The following is a 21933-nucleotide window of genomic DNA, read 5'->3' as shown; positions in this document are numbered from 1 at the left end:
TTACCACAGAAGTTTCAAATGTGCACCACTAAAATTCAAGCAACAGAAATCTCCTCACCTCAAAAAACAGCACTTCTAGAATTGAAAAATGATGTAAGTCTCTTTGGTAGGAGGCAGAAATATTGAATAGTAATATTCAATATCCCTTGGTTATGTTGTGATAACTTTTTTCCCCCATTAATCAACCTTAAGGAAGTGATGGGAGAGGAAGTGATTACAGAAACACCCTGTCTCCCCACCTCCAGGATCTCTGTCCTGCTTAGATAAGCCACTCCTGTTGCTAATTTCAAGCAGAAAAGCAGGAAATGTGACAGTGTAGTTTTCCGCTTCCATAAACAAGATGACTGCCAGGGTTCGCCGTCGGTCCTGCGTGCCTCTGAGTACAGCCTCTCTCGGAAAGAGTCTCAGAGAAAGTGAGTGAAGCAGCAGAGAGAGAGAAAGTAGGAAAACAGGAAAAGGGACAAGGCTGAAAGAGACAGGAAAACCCATCAGAAGAGGGGAAACACTGACAAAGAGGTTGCAGGGGAGAAGTGGGGGAACAGGAGTTTATAAGACCGAAAGCACGGGGGATCCTTTTCTTTTCAGGTCATGGCTGAAAACAACACAAATGTCATTCTGGACATACTGAAGTCCTTTGATGCTGGTGAGTTTTTTTTTTTTTTTAACTTTTCCTTCCCCTTCCATCGCTTCATTTGATGTGGTCTCCTTGGTTGGCGCTTTCTTTTTTTTTTTTTACACTCAAGTATCTGAGGCTTTAATCACTGCTAAAATGGGTACAATATGTTTGCCAGGGTTCCTTGTGAATACCAGTCTACGAAATTAATCAGTTTGCTTTCAGAGAATATCATGTTCATTATAGTCACAGTTTAAAATATTTTAAAGTTGTATTTTTCTCAAATACAATCTGCAGATAGTGTTTAACTTGTTGGCTTTCCTCTGTGCAAAATGACAGAAAAAAAGCCAGTAATTCTACTAAACATGAAACAGACAAGTTTTTCTTTTTAGCAAGTGAGATCATCTTAAAAGGTATTGTTTTAAAGGAGTTATGATTTTAGACGGACAATTGAGGCTGCTTAAAGTTTTTATACTTTATCACATTACAACCTGAAATACCAATGCATTTTATAGCAATTTAGTAGACCAATACAAAATGGTACGTAATTGTGAAGTATTAAGATATATAATGTATAGTGAGATTATTTAGCTTCTCTAAGCTAACACTTTGTTACCATAGACCTTTTGGCTGCTTCTCTGATAAATGCTCTCCTTGCTCATTCATTTAGTTCAGTAGTTTGCCATGTCTGGCTATGTTTGCAGTTATGCCAAAGCTTGTGCTTTAATGTTCTCATCAACTTTCCCTTACGTTCGCTAATAAACCTTTAATGCCTTCACAGAACAGCTGATTAATGCAAAGATTACAGGTGGACTTCTTTCATTAATGACGTTATTTCTGAAGACAACATGTTGCACTGGATTTTGTTGAGTTGTATTGTAGTAAAGTGGAGTGCATGCAAACACACATTGAATAATAATTTTGATTATTATAAACAAAAATTCCTTTTAACTTTACTGGTCTTTATGGTTTAATGAAATACAAGAAAATAAGTGTTTTTAAATTTTCTTTTCACAGCTCCTTTAATTATAGCGTTCTGTATATCCATTGCTGTGGGCCTACTGTTGGGTGCCACGGTTTACTTGATCCTAACCTGGATGTCCCGACGCAAGGCAGGCTCTGCCAGCATCACCCGCCGTCCACCCCGCCGCTCCCAGAACTCCCCTCGCAGCCGTCCAGGGTTCAACCGCAGCAGCAGCTACGAACGTCGCAGCAACAACAGCTTAATAAGCGCCGCCTTCAGCTTCCATCGTCCGACTTCCTCCCCAGATCACCTGGATGCAGTGGGGCATAAATCCAGCTTCAGGGCCTCCACCTTCCATCCCCTTATTCAGTGCAGTCAGATTGCGAGGGAGGCTGAGGAGGGGAGTCAGACCACGCTGCCTCGTACTCCACCTCTGAACACCTCACCTGGATTGGCGCAAACCGCTGCAGAGCCAGCTGTCAACCACTCAAGACCAGAGTCATTTTGGGGGAACAATGGTCTGAGGGGTTTGGGTGTGACGCAGACCCCTCCTCCAGCTTATGAGAGCATTATCAGGGCTTATCAAGAAACATGTACCTGAGAGGAGTGAGAAGACTTAAATAATTAAGCCCTAATGGATTAAAGAAGTGCTTTTTCTGACTTGGATGATGAGATAAACAGAGAGGATCTAAAGACCTGGTCGAATTACATCATTTCTGAAGAGATACATCATTTCTGTGTCTCATTTACTTGTCATTACTGATGAAATACTTAATACATGTGAAACTGACTGTTTACTATGGAAAAAGAATTCATAAAGATGCTTAGCTTATATTTAGATTTGATTCAGTTAGAAATGTTTTCATGGGAGTATATATTTTAGTTTATACTCAAAATGTAGAAACATGAAGCATTATTATTGAAAGAAGAGTAAAAAACTACGCAAAATGGCACTTAAGACAGGGTTAGATCGGCCTAACAGTCATTTGTATGCATATTTTTTTTGCCCTTCATTGTTCTTACAGTCAGTCTCAGTTGATGTCTTTGAAATTCTAATATTTGTGGGTTTGGATTACCATGATCACTGAGTGCATATATAATTATATATACAGTACTTATAGGCTGACTAAAGGTATAGAGACTGTCTGATAGTACAAGTTTTGGATGTGTTATTGCTACAGATGCCAAAATAGTTGTGTTTTTTTTTATCTATGTATATGTGAGATTGAAAACTTGTAAGAGATAATTGATCATTGACTATAATAAAACAACAGATTTTTAGCAACTACACCCTCACTTTCTGAATTACTCAAGCAATAATTAGTGTTAATTATTTGGGAGAAGTGTTGCTGATTCCGTTTTTATCTATATTACCTAAAAAGGTTTGGCATAAAGACAATATATGGGAAATGTTGGAGCACATAAGGTGCACTACTTTATATTCTATAAAGAAAAACCAAAAATTCCCGTTTATAAAAATACTTTCCTAAGGTGACTTGCTATGAGCCATGCCAGGCTTTGTCAAGGGTTTACAGTACCAATAGTTTTGCTTTATGAATGAATTATTCAAAAACAGAATTTCACAGGTCTCAAAAGAAATTTATAATCCTATAGGATGTGAAGTGTTAACATAATTATATTATAGAAGCTTGGTATAGTTTCTATAATATTTGGAGTCATGTTCTTTGTATATATTAAGACATATCTAGACAGGATGCTGACAGTCAATTTTATAGCCTTGATAGTTTTTACCATATCATAAAGGCTTCCTCTGCAATAAAGTGTGGTTGTTGTTTTTTTTTCTTTTAGAGAGTAACCATCCATCAATTAGACGCCCAAAGGGAGGAGGGTTGGAACTACAGTTGGAAATGAGGGTTTGAAAGAGGGTTGGAAGGGTTAAATTTGAAACTCTCAGAGCCACTGGAGCAGTATTTTTTCTAAAGACTGCAAAAGGCCAGCAGCAACATGAAGAGAGATTTTATTAACTCTGCAAAAGATATGAAAATGCTGAGATCAACAGAAACAGTTGAAGAATATGACAACATTTTAAAGTTTGAATGGCGTTCCTAGAATTTTTCAGAAATTATGGGATGTTCCATTCATTTCAATGAGGCCCAAGATGATCATAAAAGGCTGAATATTTCATAAGGCTTAAAAGATGTCAATACCAACGCCGTAAAAACAGCCGCAGTCATTTTGAATGCGCAGAATATGGTAAAATTTGAATGGTTAAAATAGCACAGAGTATGCATTAGTAGTTCCCCTGCGAAAAGTGTGCGAAAAAAAAATAGAGGAACTCAAGAGTGTGTGAACGCCTACTGCCTTCACACTAATGCATACAAACCCATTCAGGGTATTTATTATCAAACTCAATAAATGTTTGCTTACCCGATAATCCTAGGTGACATCATAGCGGTCGACGACGTATTATTTGTGAGACGAAGATTCTAATAAACACCAGCTGCAGCCGAAGAAGACAATAAATACATTATTTCTTCTAAAGGTTAACCGGTAACACTTAAGGTAACTATACTAGCTCGCTGTTAAAATAAACCCACAACTTATTCGCTGGTTAGCTTTGAATGTCACCTCTGATTTAGCTATTAGTGCGAGCTATGACAGCTAGCTAGCCGTTAATGTAGCTTGCGTCCGTTACAGATTACTGCTGCGTTTCGGTGTGTTAGCTTTCCAAAAGCTGTCACTTTTTGGTGTTTTATTTCTGTGTCACAAAGTGAAACGTGTTTGATCATGTGTTTCAGGTGAATAATCCTATATGAAGCGATGCTATACAAGCTACAGTTAGCTAGGACTGGTGTTGACTGTCCTAGCTGTCCTATTTATAGAGTTTATTTAATACGTCAATCGTTCGACACCCATTAATACATCTGGTTTGCGAAATCTATTGTTTTTTGTTTGTTTTGGTTGGACTGATGTAGAGGCAGAGAGGTGGAGGATGTCTGTAGCAGCTCTCCGTTTGATCCACTGTAGAAGATTGAGCACAGCTGGGCCACCTGGTGTGAATAAAGTGTTCCTGTGGAAACATTTAAGTAAGACATCACACAATAATGACCTACTGCATTGTTAATCCCCAGCTAAAATGGGAGCTTACATTAAATACATTCATGTGCAAATCATTGTGAGCTCTAAATTTGTGTTGGACCTGGGAATTTTGTTTCTCTTAAATTTGAGAACAGTTTTTTGTTGTTTTGAAACCGAGTCTTGCCTGATATTTTCTATCTTATTCTTCCAACAAAACAAAAAAAAGCAAGCATCACTTTGAAACAGTATTTACTTGACTTTACCTTTATTATATTGAGATTTTATTTTTTACAAACAAAAAGTAGCATATAACTGTGAATCGGAGGACAACGTATACACCGTTTTCCAGGATGTCTTACAAGTGAAAATCTAAACGTGTTGCATGCGTTTTTATTCAGACACGTCTGAATAAAAATGCATGGGGGTAGAGGGTGACTCACCTGATTCACCTGTAATCACGATGACCTTAAAGCACAACAAACATTGTTACAGTTACACTAGAATAGCCCAGACCTAAATGTGCAGACCTAAATTCAATGCAGAATCTGTGGCAAAACTTAAAAAGTGTTCTGTTTTGCAAAAGAGAATAGGCAAAGGTTTCTGTGGATGCGCTAAGCTGAGATAGACATGACACAAAAGATCTGAAGCTGTATTGAGAGGTGGTTCTACAAAGTATTGGTTCCACATGGCAGAATTTAAAAGTTGATCTATCATAATATGCACTGGAATTGGTGTTTTTTGATCATTTCCCCCTTTGGTGTACTCATTTTCAGTGTTGCTTTAAAGCCTAGAAAATAGTGATTATTGTTTTTTTCTTTGCTCCTTGTATACAAAGGAATGCCTTGAGGGTAAAAATATTAGTAATATTTTTTTATTATTTCTTTATTTTGTATATCTACTATATATTCAGAAGACATTTTGATTTTTAAACTTCAGAGTGGTGAACTCATCAGTTTTGCTATGAAAAGGTTCAGTGCCTCTAAAAACATTTAGACCTAATTGACAGATAATTTAGCTCCCATTAAATTCTAACATTTCTTTTTTTATATAATTAAAAGATCACTATCTGAAAATTATTTTTTTTTTTTGTCATGTTAAATACATAATCCTCCATTCTGCTTCCCAGTTTCAACAGAATTTGATTGTTCATTGGACACTGAGTTATGCACATAGTAAATAAATTAATTAATGCTGCTCCTCTTAAGTTGGAGTATCCTAAAACTGTTTACTAATATTAATTTTTTTTTCCCCACAAAATTTAGGAAAAATAGCTAAAGTAACTAGCACAGTTGTCTTTGGGTAAGTTGCCGTATCGCCATGCCGATTTTAATGGTTTGGTGTTTGTGTAAGACAAGTTGTCTCTGAGATGTTGTTTGTCATCTTCTCTGCAGGGGTTGTTTGTTTATCTCTTATGAGGTATTTGCCTTAGATAAGTCTGTGACCATCGACACCAGTGCAATCCTTCAGGAGAAATATAAGTCGTACATTTATCTCAGTGCCACACCCTCTACTGAAAGGGAGAATCTGACTGCAGGTAATGATTTTCATTTACAGAGATTTTCGTGCCACATAAGTAAAATCTATAAACTGTTTTTGTTAACGTGTCTTAGATGTTGTTAGATGTGTGATATTGTCTGGAGTAGCAGGATTAGGCCTGGCTGAGTGTCCTTATGTATTTTGGACATGATTAGTTGTGTTTCCATATCCAGGTGGGCCATAACATCTGCTATCATTTCCCTCTCTCTTTCCTTCCTCCTTCTACTCTATTTCCTGTATGAATTTTCTGGGTCAGTCTGTTCTATGATCTCATTTTTATAACTCAAGGTCAACATTTTGGGGCAAAATGCTCATTACAAACTGACACTAACAGCTGTACTCAAGTTTTCCAAGTTTTCACTTATTGTATGAAGTTACTCTTTCACAGAGTTCACACAAATAGCAAGGAGGGAACTTCACAAAGCCGCCAGAAGGTTTCTGGAAATCTCCTCTAAGCTTTTTCTACAGTCACTAGATGGTAAGAAAATCAACCCTGCTTCAGTGTTATGTAGGAAAATTCTGTCTTTAATTTGAAGGACGAAATGTGATACTGGTGCTTAAAGAAGCAGAAAGGGGCATTTACTTGTCATTGTGGCTGTCTATTTATATTAGGACAAAGGAAACACCTGCCTTAGACATGAACATCCTGTTTTTGTGTCATACATCAATGTGTGTAATCCTCAGTTGACACTTTTTTGAGTTTTCTAGCTTTTATGAACTAGTGTTCAAGGACAAAATGTTAACATTTGAACTTTTGCGAATTGTAAGCTGCCAAGGTGACGACACACTTTTTCTCGCTACGAGGTTTGTGATGGAACTCCCCAGATTTTGTTTTAACCTAAAAGCAGTATTGTAGGTTAAGATTGTTATTAGACATAGACTGGGTTTAGTTCCTTTGTGTACTTAGCTGTGTTAGCAGAACAATTTCACTTTGTTGTATCGATATTATATTAAGTTAGTAAATCGATTTATTGTCTCTGTGTCTAAGAGCACTTTAGTCATGTGGATGCAGACCCACATGAGGTTGCATTATGGCTGCTTCTTAAGAGGACACAGTCGCCTAAAAAAGCCGTAAGACTTCAGGCTGTCCAGGAGCTTGCAGAAAATTCCCACTGGCAAGGTAAAAACACAATTGGTGGTCTTCTACATTTAATTTGCATTAACTCATTTGCCATTAGAGCTCAAATGTCTCGAATAATGCAGACTACCAGTATCAGACAGCATCCCAAGTAATAGACCAGCGAACAGCAGTGGGCCTGGCCCGAACGCCTCAAGTAGACCTGCGATTCTTCCGACAGCCGCCTGCACTGCCTGATTTAGAAGATGTATGCATTTCTATAAAACAGTATAATCTTTTTATGCATACACATTTCCATACCATGGAAAGATGTGCTGCCAACAGCTACCAACAGTGCTTTTGTCTTCTTAGGGTGTGTCAGCAGAGGATGGTCTGCGGCAGCTCTTGGCATCTCTGCCTTTGTCTGAGGTCGACAGATGTGTGCAGTACTTCACCTCGCTGGCGCTTAGGGAGAGCAATCAGTCTATGGCGGCACAAAGGGTATCGTCAACAAATTAAGGCACAAGCGTTTGGGAATTTAATGGCTGGGAAAAGTTGGAAAACCGTTGCATTGATTGGTGTTGCAGGGTGGTCTGTGGTGTTTTGGGGGTAATGGGCTTCCCTATGCCCAGAGCCTCACCTCTGTTCCCTCAGAAAAAGCGGAGTCCTTCTGTCTGCAAGCACTCGTACAGCACTCAAAGGTAATTACATATAGACTGCATGTGAATTCAGTTCAGGGGATAAGTCTCCTAGACTGTGACTGATATCTTGTTGTAAATCACAGAAACTTGACTGTATGCTCTGCAGGTGCAGAGCCACTGCGACCACATCGTTGAAAATGGAGGTCTGCAGATTCTTCAGAGACTTTATCAGCTTCGAAGGGAGTCCCTGAAGTTCCAGAGGAACATTGTGCGTGTAATAGGAAACCTGGCACTAAACGAAAGTATTCACCAGGCTATAGTCCAGTCTGGTAAGTCAGTCACCATTTCAAGACATGTTTTTCTATCCAGACATTACTTACAGAATCTCTACTTGACTGTATTTGCCTGTCTTTAGGTTGGGTGTCTGTCCTGGCCGAGACGATGAAGTCTCCTCATGTGATGCAGTCGTCTCATGCAGCTCGGGCTCTGGCCAACCTGGACAGGGAGGCAGTGAGGGAGAAATACCAAGATGGCGTCTACATCCTCCACCCACAAACACGTGTTGAGTAGGAAGATGGTTAAAGTTTTATGTTAAAATTAACTTCATTTATTTTCTAAATACAACTAAACAGTTACTTTTTGACTTTATTTGCAGCCAGCCAAGCAAAGCAGATGTGCTGTTCATCCATGGGATTCTAGGAGCAGCTTTTAAAACATGGAGGCAGAAAGACCGCAGCACATTAGAAGAAGAGAGGGAAGCTGAAAGTGAAGATGACTACACAGAGTGCTGGCCAAAGGTGACAAATATTCATATCACGTTAAAAACACAAGGATCTTCAACATGTTTAAAAGAAATTAGATAAAATGTTGCCTCTCTGGCTCTAGAAGTGACTAGAAATTGTCTAATCTCTGAAGATTTTTAATGACTTTTGAGTAAATAAACCTTACCACTTACTGTTCTGTTTTTATTTTATTTTATTCTTTTCCTTTTTTTGGCAGTCGTGGCTGGCGGCTGACTGTCCAAACCTGAGAGTGCTGTCAGTGGAGTATGACAGTCATCTCAGTGACTGGATGGCTAATTGCCCTGCTGACAATCAAAGGTAAAAGAATCTGTATTCATCTCATGTACGTTTGTGATTGGCTCAGGTTGAATACCTGAGCCAATCACAAACGACAGAAGGACTTGTAATGGTCATGTTGCTTTTTGCTGAAAAGGAAACGTCCTTCATATGGGTGTTTTACGGTGACAACCCCACCTGTGTGAAAAACAGGATTTTGGTTCCAGACGAACAAGTTTGCTGTTATGGAGAGTTTTCTTTTTTTCTCTGTTTGTCTCTTCAGGAAGTCGTTGGCGTACAGAAGCCGAGAACTGCTAAACAAATTAAAGCTTGCGGGAGTTGGGGAGAGGCCTTTGGTGTGGGTAGCTCACAGTATGGGAGGTATTCTGCCACAAACGTCTCTCCCTATTCATTCTGTGCAGTTTAAGAATGTATGTTTTACTTTTGTGCCCTCTTGTGTTTGATTTCTCTGTTAGGTTTGCTTGTGAAGAAAATGTTGCTGGATGCAGCTGATGACCCAGATCTGCAAGGATTGTTAAAGAACACTAAGGGAATTATGTTCTATAGTGTTCCTCACCATGGCACCTTCATGGCAGAGTACTCTATCAATGTCAGATATCTCCTGTTTCCCTCTATAGAAGTCAGGGAACTCTGTAAAGGTGAATCTCCAGTTTTCATTATGAGCTGCATAACTCTCTGGGTTTAGTTCAGCCTCTAAAAAGTCAATATCTGTGTGTCTAAAGACTCACCAGATCTCCGCAATCTAAATGAGGGCTTCCTCAATATTGCCAAAGAAAATGAAATCAAGGTGCTGAGCTTTGCAGAGACCCAGCCAACGAACATCAGTCCCATGATCAAGGTTCTGGTGGTACCAACACAGTCAGCAGGTGTGTAACACTTGACGCTATGCAACATGTGTCCTTTTGTTTCTCATTTTGCGTGTGCTTTCGTTTTGTTTTAGATCTCGGCCTTGGGGAGCTTATTAAGGTGGATGTTGATCATCTCAACATCTGCAAGCCAGAGAAGAAAGACTCGTTTCTGTACAGACGCAGCCTGCAGTTCATCCAAGAAGCACTGCAGCATTTCATCAGCCAGTGATGAAACTTCAGAAGCACAATAACAATGATGCAACCTACTACTTGAAACTGACCATCACCCTACACCCTTAAATCTAACCTACAAAGACACCTTTCCAACTTATCACGCATTAACATGGACACTAATCACTACGTGAGAAGTGAAATACCAATTGAATAAGACAAATTGAAATTTGTTTTACCCATTAATGTCTGTGGATATGTGTCAACTGTGATTTTTTAAATATTTGGATATTTTTTTATGCAGGCATTTCCTGCGAAAAAGGACATATTTCCATCATTTTAATTTCCACACGTCACCATTACCATGTTTGCGATTTTCCTTGCACATAGAATATAACAAGTTCTTTTTAGTTTGTAAAATACTCCTCAATAGTTTGGACCAGAGTGTTGGTGTTAAGGTTTATTTTTATATTTATAAATTGTACAGATTTTTGTGCCAAAATGTGTTCCTTTCTGAGCCTGACCTCAGAGTTCTAAATTAATATTACATCAGCTCACTTGATTTATGTTGAAGATTAATCGAGAAGTTGAAATGTTTTTACTGGTACAACAGACTTTCTGGCCTAAAGCTTAACATAAATGCAGATTGATGACAATAAATCCAACAAATGAATGAAGCTGAAGAACGTTAGAGGGTTTTTTTCTTGTTTTTTTGACATCACTTATTCAATGTTGTGTTACACTACAGTAAAACTATCAGCTATTTTCTTTGGGGATAACAGCAGATGAGGAATAATAAATATTATGCATCAAGATGGGTTATAAAGAAAATTATCAACATATCCTTAGAAATTATCTTTTGTAAACTAGTACATTTTTAAACGGATGAAAGGGGTTTGTCTAGACGCCGAATGAACAAAAGATTGTCCCTTGTCGCACTCCGTACATTTATATTACTGTGAAAGTTGGAGTGGTTGCTACCAGCTGCTCAACTATCGTAATTGCACAGGAATCTGGACTATAATCAGGTACGTGGACGCATAATGAGTTAATCGGTACGTTAGACATTTAAAGCAGTCATTTAGCCGAACAAATCTCTCACCAAATGATGTATTTACTTAGCTTTAGCAAGGTTAGCTAAGATTAGACAACAGATGTTTGAAATAATAACTTTGGTTCTCTGTATGCTCTCGTGTTTCATTGGTAACATTCAAATTAATTTCCTTTATTTATATAATAATGAAACTGCTAACTATGAACTGTGATGTATTTTCTTTGTGCTGCCGATTATAGTTGGCTGCAGCTGAGGAAGTGCGTTTGTCAACATGGTAAATGTCCACAAAGGAGTCCTTGTTGAATGGTGAGTGTGAAGTTGGGAAGTCTGAAAGTCTGAAAAGAATACGGGAAAATACACAAGTTGAAAGAGTTACAATTTGCATTTAGTATTTTAACCAAAAACAATAACAATGTTTGTAATACAAAAAATGTCAGCCTAGTAACGTGGTGTCCTACCAACTACGTGCATGACTTGATCACTATAGATTGTAAATCTTGCCATCTGAACAACTACTTTTTTGTTTTTTTGTAAATGTGTTCTTTCTTTTCTTCTCTACCAGTGATCCTGCCATGAAACAGTTCCTCCTCTACCTCGATGAAACGATGGCTCTGGGAAAGAAGTTCATCTTAAAAGATCTGGATGACACACATGTTTTCATCCTGGCAGAGGTGGTTCAAATCCTGCAGGAAAGAGTCGGCGAGTTAATGGACCAAAATTCATTCCCCATCACACAAAAATAACAATTTATACAAAAATAACTCCTGTACTATGGACTGGTTGGCAATGTTTTGGGGGGAGGGGGTTTCAGGTAGTTTGCAGCCATTTGCTCAACTGGAAGAGCTGCTGATTCTTTCTATGAAAACTCGTTTATATTGTAGCTGCTTAGTACGTTTCTCTATATTGTGTTGGATTACCTAAAACTGATAAGTGTTACATAGAAATAATTCTTAAAGGAAAAGAAACAAAACTTCACAATAATGCTTCTTTGGAGGTGAGCCCAGACAGAACATTTGGTAATTAAACCCAAGCAAGAATTAAACCCAAGCAAGAAAAGAACCAGATATTGGCATCAGCATTGATTTATTTTATTTTTCAAAAGTTGTTTGCAAATGAAATTACTCCACCTTAAGACAATGTCTTCTCTTTTCATGGGAAATACAATGTACAAGCATCCCCCCACACACACCTCCAAAAAATGATGTTCCGTTTTTGTTGTATAAGGTCTCTGTCTCTACTTTTTTCTAACCAGATATTTTTTTTAAATAAAAACAAAGCTATAGTTTGTTTTCTAGCTGTTAGAAGCTTATTTTTATAATTTGCTGTGACATGTCTTTAAATTGAGTGACATTTTTAGGATATTCAAGAACTAACTGAAAATTAAATACTCGTTCAAAAACTGTGCGTTTTGTCTCCCTCTAGTGTTTAAGCGCGAAACTGCAAAATTCCTTTGACGTTTGAGTTCCTGTCGTTAACTTGTGTTTGTAGCGTGAGCTGTTCTAGAGTTCCGGTTATTTTCAAAATAAGACTACTGGCAGTTTGCAGCTATACCTGAGTTTTCTTACAGCTTCCATCAAAAACATTTCTGCCGCTCTAATTTTAAAACGTTTAAAATGCGTACACAATAAAAATTACTGATCATCATGTGTGTCCATTTTGTTTCTACATGTTTCCTTTTTTATATATAGTTACATTTTATTAATCAATGGTTCCTTTTCAAAACGTATTTGTAGGGGAGGATTTAATTTGTCCAAGACGAGTCTATTTGTTTTATTTTGAAGATAATTTTATAGTGATTCTGGTTCCGGTTTCTGCAACTTCAGCAACTATGGACGATTTTCTGAGTGAAGATAAGGTAGGGTTGCGTTCTCAATATTCGTCTCAGACTGGAGTGAAAACTTTAAATCTGATAAATACTATATTTGTATAGTCTACATGGTTAAATATGCGCAATATTTGATGCTACAAATTGCACTTGTCCCTCTGTGCAGCTCCGTCGGTTGGCTATAGCTTGTTAAACTGTTTTGTTTCTTTGCAGACCACGTTCATTGTCGAAGAAGTGAGCAAAATCATAAAAGATGTAAGAGAAACATCCGCAATTGCAATTGTTAGTTAATAAAAACTGGCAGTGTGTTTTTATGGTTCTATTCAACCCTTTACCTGTGAAATTTGTGATTAGCGATGCCTGGTTGCTAATGACACTAACGGTTGCTAGGCACCTTTTTTATTCTCTCTTTTTCATTGGTAGAGACTAAAACATATACCGGAAGCAGAACTTCTCCATTAACTAACATTTTCTAGGTGTGGGTAAGATCGGAAAAACATTGTCTGGTCCTGTGCAGTCTGTAGAAACGGTGATAGGAGAAAACTCCTACAAGCACGGCAGAGTGAACCAGTGGACCACCAGCGTGGTGGAGCAGTGCCTCATTCAGCTCAGCAAGCTGGATAAGCCGTTCAAGTTCATCGGTATGTAGATCTCTGATTTACGAATGGCATTTCTAGCTCTTGTGTTTTTGAACACGTGTGTTTGCTTCAGTAAACTGCATCATCATGCAAAAGAATGGAGCAGGGCTGCAAACAGCCAGCACCTGCTTCTGGGACAACGCTACTGATGGTAAACGCACTTCTCTTTTTCTTCCAGTCATACAGCCTATTGATATTATTTAGTAGCAGTTTTAGTGTTTCAAAATTGTTACACATGCGTTTATAAACAATTAACATGGTTTGAAATTGTGCAAATGACGATGAGATCAATTTTATATAAGCTTGTAGAAAAGAACTGCCATCAAAGAAAACCTGATATAACACCAAGACCGTTTTTAAATGACGATTAAATTCTTTAAACATCAGGGCTGCCTTAACTAGTTACGTTTAGAAAGCAATTACCTTTTTCCACATAGGATCAGATTAGATAACTTCTGTCCTTTAATAAATGAAATTCTTTGAAAATAGCTTTTTGATGGTACCCAAGTTATCCATTTCTGATTCTAACATATGTTCTGAAACATTTAACAAAAAGAGAAATCCGTAAGCGGCAAACACCTTTTACAGCACTTTTTGCATATTTGTATCCAACAGGAAGCTGCACAGTGAGATGGGAAAACGACACCATGTACGTCATCATCAGCATTTTTGGGCTGGCCATCTAAAACTATAACATTAAAACTGTTAAATTTTCCTGTTTTCCACCAAGTAGATTGTTGGGTGACATTTTATGAAATGTTATTTGTATGTTAAGTGCAATTAAACACAACTTTAATATGTCGGTATATACTGCTTTATTTCCACATTACATGACACTGCCAGATTTACAGCCTTGCATTAACTAAATCAAACTATTAACATTTGAAAAAAACAACCATGTTTAGCCAACATTTACAAGGAATTACACATATTTACATTTATACATCTGAGATTAGAGCCCATTTACAAAAGAAAAGGAGTAAAGACAAGGCACCAACTTGATTAAAACACATCCGTATTGAACAGAAATACGAAATACAGAAATTTTGGTTGTTTTTGTCCATAAGCTCCTGACTCTTAAAACAGAAAAGAGCAGCAAGAACAACATTGGCAATACCAGTAAAGTTCTACATAAAAAAAAATAAAAAGTTTAAGGAAGGCAAAAATGTTTGGGCCACTGTTCTGTATATGCTGGGATAAGAATTGAGTGACTAGCTGGTTGGAAGATGACCTTCCACAACTTATCCTACAAAACAGCATCGAATCACTTTTTGGCAAATTAAATAAAACTTGAAAAGTGCACATTTACACCTGATTTTCTAAAGTGGCAATAGTAGTGGTACCTGTTGAAATTAAGGCTCTTTTATAACATCCCCTTTATCTGAGGTTAAAGAGGATTTATGATTAGATCCCCTGAAGCATAATTTACTTTCTGCCTAAACTATGATATTAGTGAGTTGCATCTTGCAGTGGTTTCTTATTGTCAAGAGTGCCAAAAGGCAAAAAAAGAATAATATAAAGTAGCCAGACAGACAACAGTAGTTTAACATAAAATTTTAAAAAGTTTCAACTTGGAAATCCAACTCTGTGACACATTTCCTGCTTGTTTCAATTAATCAGGATTTGAAGAGTCACACATGAGTGTTTATAACACCAGTAAAAACTGTTATACATACGTGTTGCTTTTGTGTGAGTTGGTTTACTCACCTTTCAAAAGTACAGTACATTCAGCAAAGATGTAATTTATCTTCTTTTAAAAATATATATATTTATGTACAGTTTTTAATTTTACTTTGTAAGTGCAGATGCACACAAATGATAATCTCTGAATCCTTGTGGTTTCCAATCCGGAAGAGACAAGAGAAGTGATCTGCCAACGGATGGATCAGTTGCTGTCGCTGTCGTCCTGGTACTTTGTCGTTACTTTGTTGGCACGCCCATTCTGTAAAGGCATCTCCTCATAATCACTCCTGTATAAACATACACAGATCTGATAGGATTGCGTCTTATCACACACCTGGAAAAGGGAAGAAAACATTCTAGAAAACATTTACCCGTAAATTACTTCATCATCCGAGTCATTCAGCATGGAGAAGGCAGGGTTATCCTTCAGCTGCGAGTCTGGGAAAGTTGGATTAATGAATCAATTTAAAATATCCTACAGCCCAAAAGATGCTCCAGTTTATCATAAGGTATCACCTACCATACAGGGCATTTTTTGAGGGAGAATACACAAATGCTAATGTGTATAAATAAAAGTTGAGCAGGCCGTAGAAGGATAAAAATTCAGCTGGTACATCTGGAATTAAGGACAAATACAATACCTACATGGAGTTTTCCTAAATATTTAGCATATTTTAACAAAATACAAAGGATATAGTTCTGATAATGGGTAGATAATTCAGACACAAAATTATCCTGAAGAGCCTTGGCACCAAACCTCAGGTACAGAATGGCCATGCTGGAAGAAAGAAGGATTATTTAAAAAAAACAGAATATTAAGGGTTTTTTTTAATTAAAAAAAGCTGAATTCCTTGAACGTACCTTATAACAAGAACTATAAACGTCAGCGCTGTCAAAAACTTAAGCCGAAGATCTAGAGATAAAGGAGGTACAGTTTATTAATGCTGCCAGGGCTAAAACCTAACACTGAAACAAAAACAGAGAAGTGAGAGATGCTGGGATACCTGAGTAAGGCATGTTCTTCAGTTCAGAACAAGCTCGGACAATCAGGAATATCAGGTACAGGATGTAGAAGGCAACAACGATCAGGAAGAACACCTTCATGCCCTGATGAAGGACGAGAGAAGTTTGTTTATTACACTATAGAATTTCTTCATGAAAAGTTGTTTAAAATTTGGTAAAGGCACCAGTTTTACCTGGAAGTTCGCAATATCCAGTTTGTAGTTAAAGGTGGGATCCTGGAGCTCGTTAACGCTGAAAAAGTTAAGTAGAGCTCTTCAGTTCTGTTAGAGGTCACAGTTTGAATGAAGCTGAGAATATTTAGCGATCCTGCTTACGTCTGCCATACGCCAAGTGTGACGGCAGACAGCCACAGCAGACCCACGATGATCAGCTTGGGCAGATAGAAGGTGAGGAATTTCCTCTCGCCCTGCAAAGGAACAATAACAGAATCAGCAATCGGTAGCAAATAAGGGAACATTTCGTGGATTAATGCAAAGAGCGACTGCACCCACCGGAACCCTGATGCCGTGGTAGACGCAGAGCCAGAAGAGGAGCAGGGCGCACAGGAAGAGAGCCTGGAAAAAAGCATCCAAGGTCCCTGGAAACCAGCTGTTCACCAGGAATGACAACGGGAAGAACGGATCTGAAAAACAACAAAAATACAGAACCTCTTAAAACTTAAGCAGGTCCCTTTTGTATTTACAGTTACTGTAAAGTTGAACAAACAAGCAGATTTTCAGCTTCATATGTCATTCTGTTACCTCTTGAGCTGTCACTTTGATTAAATTATTACATTTAAGGAGCATTTTAATTAAGCATCACTTCACATCTAACATCTGATGACCTCTAGAAACCATTCAAAACGATAGCAGCACAAACAAACACAATCATTTGACACAAATTTAGTTTAATTTGAAGAAGGTTGGTAGGGTATCTTCACCAAAGTGTGAAATCTGATATAAATTGGAAACTCACCATTGTAGAGCAGCAACAAAGGAAGCAGAATAGACATCCACTTTTGCTCAATACCCCAGTCCCTCATGGAAAACTTCCTCAGAGAATGTGCAAACAAACACTAGAATATAAAAGGATATTGTTACTGTCACACTCTGCTATGTTCAGACTGAGCTGGCAACCTTAAAATATTTCAAATCTTAGAAGCAAACTTTCTTACCGTTACCATGAAAGTCAAAACCACAAAGACAAAACGGAACCAAATTTCCACTTGAGAGAAGGTGGGGTTGTATGTTTTCCACTACGGGTGGAAATGAATTCAAGAAAATGGGAAAAGACGTTAAATAAAGAAACAATTAAAAACATCAAAAGAAAAGGAAAATAAGTATTTCCACTCACCACAAATTTAACCTTGATTTCATAGGAGATGTTTTCAAGGCCTTGGAAGCTGACTGCAACCTGATACCGAGTGTAGCTCAGGTAACCCAGGTGCAGCACAATGATCTCATCGCATTTCTGCTTCATAGGCAAAAAACGGAAAACTGCATTACTTTACTGAACGCCAAAACAGTCATCAAGTTTTTGCGCGGCACTGATCTTGTGTGGTAACTTACAGCGCCACAATGCAGCATCCGTGATTTCTGCTGCACCTTCTTGATGTGCTTCATGCTGGCATCCTGTATCACTCCATTAAGATCAACCTTGATTTCAAAGTTCTGCCTGAAGTCTTTCACTGATGCAGACAGAAGTTTGGTTTTATTAGGCAGGTAAAAAGATTGATAGTGAAGCTTTGAGACTGCATTCAGATGTGGAGGTAAAAATGACGTACTATTGCTGTTTCCAGCCTGCATCACACAGGTGAGCCACAGCTGCTGGTTGTAGGTGGTGAGAGGTGGAGAATCTAAATTAAATGGTTCAGTCTGAAAGCATCAATGACACAATAAATTAAGATTAAATAATAACAAAATGTGACAAATTCCACAGGATATCTTTATTTGGGTTGTGTTGGTGAGAATTTGTGGCTTTTTATTGATGGTTTCATCACCAATTTGGACTTTTGTGAAAAATCACATATTCCTGTTTGTTGGAATTTTTTAATATAATTTTCTTCCAAATATTTGAACTCTTCTGTCAAACAATACCAATATTTCTGCTACCAGGTTCAAAAAAGATATTCTGGTTAATGGTTTGTTATTTCTTTGTAATAAGCCTCGAACTATCCTAGAGTCTGAGTTTTTATAATAATAGTACAAACAATATTGTTGGTTTAGAACAAATATGCTTTATGTGTAGACAGTTAAACCAAATGAAAAGTGATAACTTAAAAGTATTGTGAGATGTTTTTGCAATATACACTCCTTTGTTTTAGAAATTTCTCACCTTTATTGAACTATTTCTGCTTTTTAACTGGTCAGCATTATGCTCCTGCTCAGCAATAATCTTTGGACCTAAAAAAGTAAACAAACACAGAAATGATTCATCTCAAATCAAAACCCCACAAAGAAAAACACATCAGATGTGACAGGCAGGAAGACAGAGATTCACTTGAAGCAACGCTGCTGGGCAGTTTTATTGTGAAACAATGCAGCTTGTTTTAAAGAATTATGAAAACACGTACAACCATGGACAGATGGTAGTGCCGAGCCTGGAAGTTCATCCAACTGAACTGAGCTATGTTGTTATGGAGAGGACTGAAAAAGTCATTTTGTGACTTTACAAACAAACCTTAATTTTATTAGGATTTTAGGTGATAGGTTTAGAAATGATTGTGTATTAATGGAAAGCAGGAAAAAATACAGATGGTTTTATTTCTTCTTTTTTTAAAAAATTTTTTACAACCAATATGTTGTAAAAAAAAAAAAACTTTCAGTTGTTTGCAAATCATGCATGCAAATGCAGGGATTTGTATTTTTCCTGTTGTTGGCAAAACAGCTCAAGCACAGTCAGACTGATTGGAAAGCATCTTTAAACAGAAATTTTATGTCTACACTTGGATTTAGATCTGGACTTTTGATAATTCTGACAAAAGAACATTCTTTAAGCCTTTTTATTACTGCTCTGGTTGTACATCAAGTGTTAGGAGTCCTAATGGAAGATGAATCTCCATTCCAGTTTAGGGCTATACAAGTAAAGGGGCAGCATATCAATACAGCAGACAAATTTAAGAAAATGTGGTTGTAACAGAAAAAGTGGACACAATCATTCAAGGTGAACTAAAAATCTGGCAATTAACTAACAGACCAGAGGAACACCCTCATTAAAGCAGATGATCGCCAATTTATCTATACATGTCAAGCTTTATCCCACCATCACTTGTGAACAAGATACCAGGATATCCTTGAAGGGGAAGCAATGTGGATTCTCAAATTTGACCTGAGCATTTAAGCTTTTAAGTCTCACATGCAGCATTCAACGCAAATGAGAATGATTTTGTGGTTCACATGGGCGCAAAGCGTAACAGGAAGGTGGAAAGACTCGCACTTTTGAGCATCATAGTGTCACCACGTACCTTCAATCCCAATGAAGACTGTGAGGCCAAAGCATATCAGGAACACCACAAAGACCAGGACAAAATGTCTTTTGGACAAGGTGTAAAGCCGCATGGGTGCCAGCCTGTCACGAGACGATGATAATTAATGATAAAGCACACACAAAATCGACAAAAACGTTTTACTTGCTTTAAGTTTAAGGCCGCTTTGGTTTGAGCCGGATATGTGAAGACAACAGCGTCCATGCTACTTTAAGCTAACAGTACTGACAGATGTGGCTTTTAAACGCTAATTCTCACAACTTTTAGCGTCAAATACAAGTCTTTAGTGTGCTCCCTGGACGTAAAAGACACTTACAGCTCCATTTAATCCGGTTTACAGTCTCGGCGGAGCGAAAAACTGGTAGATTTTCGTCGTGAATCCACATCCGTGTATCAACATCAAACTGCTAGTGCAGAGGGGCAACGTCATCGAGTGGGAGGAGTCTGGAAGTCACGTGACAGCAAAATCGAGGGAGGGGAACTTCGAAGGGGCCTATTGTTTTTTTTTTTTTTTCATCCTCTCTGTAAGTATGGAAGCAACCTGGGTTGGCTTCTTCAAGGTTTTCAGGTTTGTGTACATCTGATGCCGATACCATGTATTTTGTATATGATGATAATAATAAAAAAAAAAACTTCGAAGTGGCCTTAAGAATCAGGAAGCCTATGTAGCATGCGTTCTTTGCTGCCTGCACCTTTTCATATTCTAAGCCACAGAAATCACAAGGCATTCTCTGTTTGTACATCAGGTCTATACATTGAATTACAAACAATATTTATTCATTTATTAATTACTGGTTTGCGCCGCGGTATGTCAACTTCTACCTGATTTTAGGATTATTATTTCAAGACACGTTTTTCTCACCAATGTAAAACGGTGTTTATAAACATGGCAACTTGTTGCTTTTGTTGCCAATAATCAATACGCCTTTATGTTTTAGTTGCTGTTTAACAAGACCTAATAGTTATTTGATTATCTTTCATCAAGTGTTTATCAGGGTCCATTGTTTCTGAGGCATTGCATTATAAAAATATAAAACAGCAAAATGTGTAATATGTAAAAAAAAAAATAAATATATATATATATATATATATATAATGGACAGCCCTCATAATAATCTGATATCTAGCAAATTTCCCTTTACCTTTCAGAATCATTTTGATTACAAAACAAATCCTTTATCATATATTTTAGAAGATTCGTTGAGAACAGATTCACCTGTAAAACCGATCATCACGATAAGGTGTTAAATCCTCCTTCAGGTCCTGGTAGGCCTCTTGTATTTTCCTGCAGAAATATTTCAGCTCGCTGTAAAGAGGGTTTTCCAAGCCGGAAGAGTAGTCTGTGTCCATTATTCCACCGAGGTGTCTGGCGGCTGAAAATGGCGATGAGAACACAATCCGCGGCCTTCAACGAATAGCTCAGATAGATCTGTCTATACAGTATTGTGGTGACGTTTATTTAAAAGTGCAGCCGAAGCTGTTTTGTTTGTGTCGCTTCATGAAAAGACAAAGAAAGGAAAGGTGTTAAAATGAAAAGGGGGCGGAAACACGCAGCCAACACGCGAGAGGGGGTCACGTGATCAGAGTTCAGGACCATGGACAGGGACGGGAAGTTACGATAATAATGGAAGATTTACAGGTTCCAGCGTACAAAAATCTACATAATAATAAAAACTGTATTTTTATTATTATGTTTGCTTTGCTTTGTATGCTGCTTGTCTTATCACTTTAATCATTTGATGCGTACGTCACATGAATATATAATTAAAATCTATCCATTTCATATAAACATACCCAGTTTTCTATATATTTCTGTGCTAGATAAAAATAAATAAAAAATCGTTTCGATTTTAAAGATTTTTTTCACATAAGAATCCATAAGAATTAATTTTTCCATTTGTAAAACATATAAAGTAATTATTACACATCATTTAACTTTGCAGTTACCCTCCATTATATTATTGGTGCAGAATATTTAACTATCCATCTATATGTCATTCACTGTGCTTCATTGTATACAGTAAATGCACAAATGGTAAATGCCACAGGAGATGGATTTTTCATAACTAATTTATCAGTTTAGATAAACTATTTAACATGCTTCAGTAACAAAAAATAGCAAACCTTTTCTGTGTAATTTAACAAAAAACATTGCGACACTGGACTACTAGAATATACTAGAACAATTGTTTTAAAAAATTATATTTAAAAAAAAAAAGCAACTGCTTTTAATATGTTTTTCATACAAAGTACCTCAGTCTGTCTGAACGACATCATACTGAAATTAATCAAATTGTTA

At 37.4% G+C, this 21933-nt stretch overlaps 5 protein-coding genes across 8 annotated transcripts; 4 read left to right on the top strand and 1 right to left on the bottom strand.

Moving 5' to 3' along the window:
- The first annotated feature begins 298 nt into the window (after window positions 1–298).
- myct1a (myc target 1a) lies at window positions 299–2867 on the top strand. The gene is made up of 2 exons (XM_028041282.1): window positions 299–643; window positions 1631–2867. The coding sequence occupies exons 1-2, from the start codon at window positions 589–591 to the stop codon at window positions 2176–2178; spliced, it is 603 nt and encodes a 200-aa protein (XP_027897083.1). The 5' UTR covers window positions 299–588; the 3' UTR covers window positions 2179–2867.
- A 1080-nt stretch (window positions 2868–3947) lies between these two features.
- Window positions 3948–10629, top strand: serac1 (serine active site containing 1). Its single transcript, XM_028040093.1, has 17 exons — window positions 3948–4100; window positions 4514–4624; window positions 5879–5915; window positions 6008–6150; window positions 6541–6630; window positions 7141–7272; window positions 7356–7477; window positions 7582–7710; window positions 7797–7910; window positions 8017–8179; window positions 8266–8416; window positions 8506–8647; window positions 8850–8950; window positions 9192–9289; window positions 9385–9567; window positions 9652–9795; window positions 9870–10629. Exons 2-17 carry the CDS (start codon window positions 4531–4533, stop codon window positions 10004–10006), a joined length of 1980 nt encoding a protein of 659 aa, XP_027895894.1. The 5' UTR covers window positions 3948–4100; window positions 4514–4530; the 3' UTR covers window positions 10007–10629.
- Window positions 10630–10844: 215 nt separating this feature from the next.
- Window positions 10845–12646, top strand: gtf2h5 (general transcription factor IIH, polypeptide 5). 2 transcript variants are annotated; one of them, XM_028040099.1, is made up of 3 exons: window positions 10845–10976; window positions 11242–11308; window positions 11565–12646. In XM_028040099.1, the coding sequence occupies exons 2-3, from the start codon at window positions 11274–11276 to the stop codon at window positions 11743–11745; spliced, it is 216 nt and encodes a 71-aa protein (XP_027895900.1). In that variant the 5' UTR covers window positions 10845–10976; window positions 11242–11273; the 3' UTR covers window positions 11746–12646. The 2 variants fall into 2 exon arrangements, with proteins under 2 accessions (XP_027895900.1, XP_027895901.1); XM_028040100.1 differs by lacking the exon at window positions 10845–10976 and adding an exon at window positions 11098–11151.
- Window positions 12647–12729: 83 nt separating this feature from the next.
- Window positions 12730–14413, top strand: dynlt1b (dynein light chain Tctex-type 1b). The gene is made up of 5 exons (XM_028040098.1): window positions 12730–12857; window positions 13041–13082; window positions 13345–13468; window positions 13539–13616; window positions 14081–14413. The coding sequence occupies exons 1-5, from the start codon at window positions 12831–12833 to the stop codon at window positions 14149–14151; spliced, it is 342 nt and encodes a 113-aa protein (XP_027895899.1). The 5' UTR covers window positions 12730–12830; the 3' UTR covers window positions 14152–14413.
- On the bottom strand, window positions 14266–21168 carry tmem181 (transmembrane protein 181). 3 transcript variants are annotated; one of them, XM_028040094.1, is made up of 17 exons: window positions 20851–21168; window positions 19614–19717; window positions 18485–18552; window positions 17934–18024; window positions 17719–17837; window positions 17504–17623; window positions 17325–17405; window positions 17126–17225; window positions 16663–16793; window positions 16486–16577; window positions 16345–16402; window positions 16153–16255; window positions 16010–16061; window positions 15844–15926; window positions 15669–15758; window positions 15520–15586; window positions 14266–15435 (listed from the first exon to the last, which is right to left on the bottom strand). In XM_028040094.1, the coding sequence occupies exons 1-17, from the start codon at window positions 20982–20984 to the stop codon at window positions 15351–15353; spliced, it is 1578 nt and encodes a 525-aa protein (XP_027895895.1). In that variant the 5' UTR covers window positions 20985–21168; the 3' UTR covers window positions 14266–15350. The 3 variants fall into 3 exon arrangements, with proteins under 3 accessions (XP_027895895.1, XP_027895896.1, XP_027895897.1); XM_028040095.1 differs by having other exon boundaries at window positions 17504–17620; XM_028040096.1 differs by lacking the exon at window positions 20851–21168 and adding an exon at window positions 19951–20095.
- Between the last annotated feature and the right edge of the window lie 765 nt (window positions 21169–21933).

This window comes from Xiphophorus couchianus, chromosome 15 (assembly GCF_001444195.1).
Source record: "Xiphophorus couchianus chromosome 15, X_couchianus-1.0, whole genome shotgun sequence".
NCBI lineage: Eukaryota > Metazoa > Chordata > Actinopteri > Cyprinodontiformes > Poeciliidae > Xiphophorus > Xiphophorus couchianus.
Note: the sequence above shows the minus strand (reverse complement) of the source record. Positions and strands in the feature narration are given on the sequence as shown.

What these genes read in the sequence shown, in the direction of transcription:
- myct1a (XM_028041282.1), top strand. Translation starts at nt 589, where the DNA reads ATGGCTGAAAACAACACAAATGTCATTCTGGACATACTGAAGTCCTTT. An exon ending in ACTGAAGTCCTTTGATGCTG is followed by an intron (nt 644 to 1,630) that starts GTGAGTTTTTTT and finishes TTCTTTTCACAG; the next exon opens with CTCCTTTAATTATAGCGTTC.
- serac1 (XM_028040093.1), top strand. Translation starts at nt 4,531, where the DNA reads ATGTCTGTAGCAGCTCTCCGTTTGATCCACTGTAGAAGATTGAGCACA. An exon ending in CACCCACAAACACGTGTTGA is followed by an intron (nt 8,417 to 8,505) that starts GTAGGAAGATGG and finishes CTTTATTTGCAG; the next exon opens with CCAGCCAAGCAAAGCAGATG. An exon ending in TGCCCTGCTGACAATCAAAG is followed by an intron (nt 8,951 to 9,191) that starts GTAAAAGAATCT and finishes TTGTCTCTTCAG; the next exon opens with GAAGTCGTTGGCGTACAGAA.
- gtf2h5 (XM_028040099.1), top strand. Translation starts at nt 11,274, where the DNA reads ATGGTAAATGTCCACAAAGGAGTCCTTGTTGAATG. An exon ending in AAAGGAGTCCTTGTTGAATG is followed by an intron (nt 11,309 to 11,564) that starts GTGAGTGTGAAG and finishes CTTCTCTACCAG; the next exon opens with TGATCCTGCCATGAAACAGT.
- dynlt1b (XM_028040098.1), top strand. Translation starts at nt 12,831, where the DNA reads ATGGACGATTTTCTGAGTGAAGATAAG. An exon ending in ATTTTCTGAGTGAAGATAAG is followed by an intron (nt 12,858 to 13,040) that starts GTAGGGTTGCGT and finishes GTTTCTTTGCAG; the next exon opens with ACCACGTTCATTGTCGAAGA. An exon ending in TAAGCCGTTCAAGTTCATCG is followed by an intron (nt 13,469 to 13,538) that starts GTATGTAGATCT and finishes TGTTTGCTTCAG; the next exon opens with TAAACTGCATCATCATGCAA.
- tmem181 (XM_028040094.1), bottom strand. Translation starts at nt 20,984, where the DNA reads ATGGACACAGACTACTCTTCCGGCTTGGAAAACCCTCTTTACAGCGAG. An exon ending in AGTCTTCATTGGGATTGAAG is followed by an intron (nt 18,553 to 19,613) that starts GTACGTGGTGAC and finishes TTACTTTTTTAG; the next exon opens with GTCCAAAGATTATTGCTGAG. An exon ending in TGGATATTGCGAACTTCCAG is followed by an intron (nt 16,256 to 16,344) that starts GTAAAACTGGTG and finishes GTCCTTCATCAG; the next exon opens with GGCATGAAGGTGTTCTTCCT.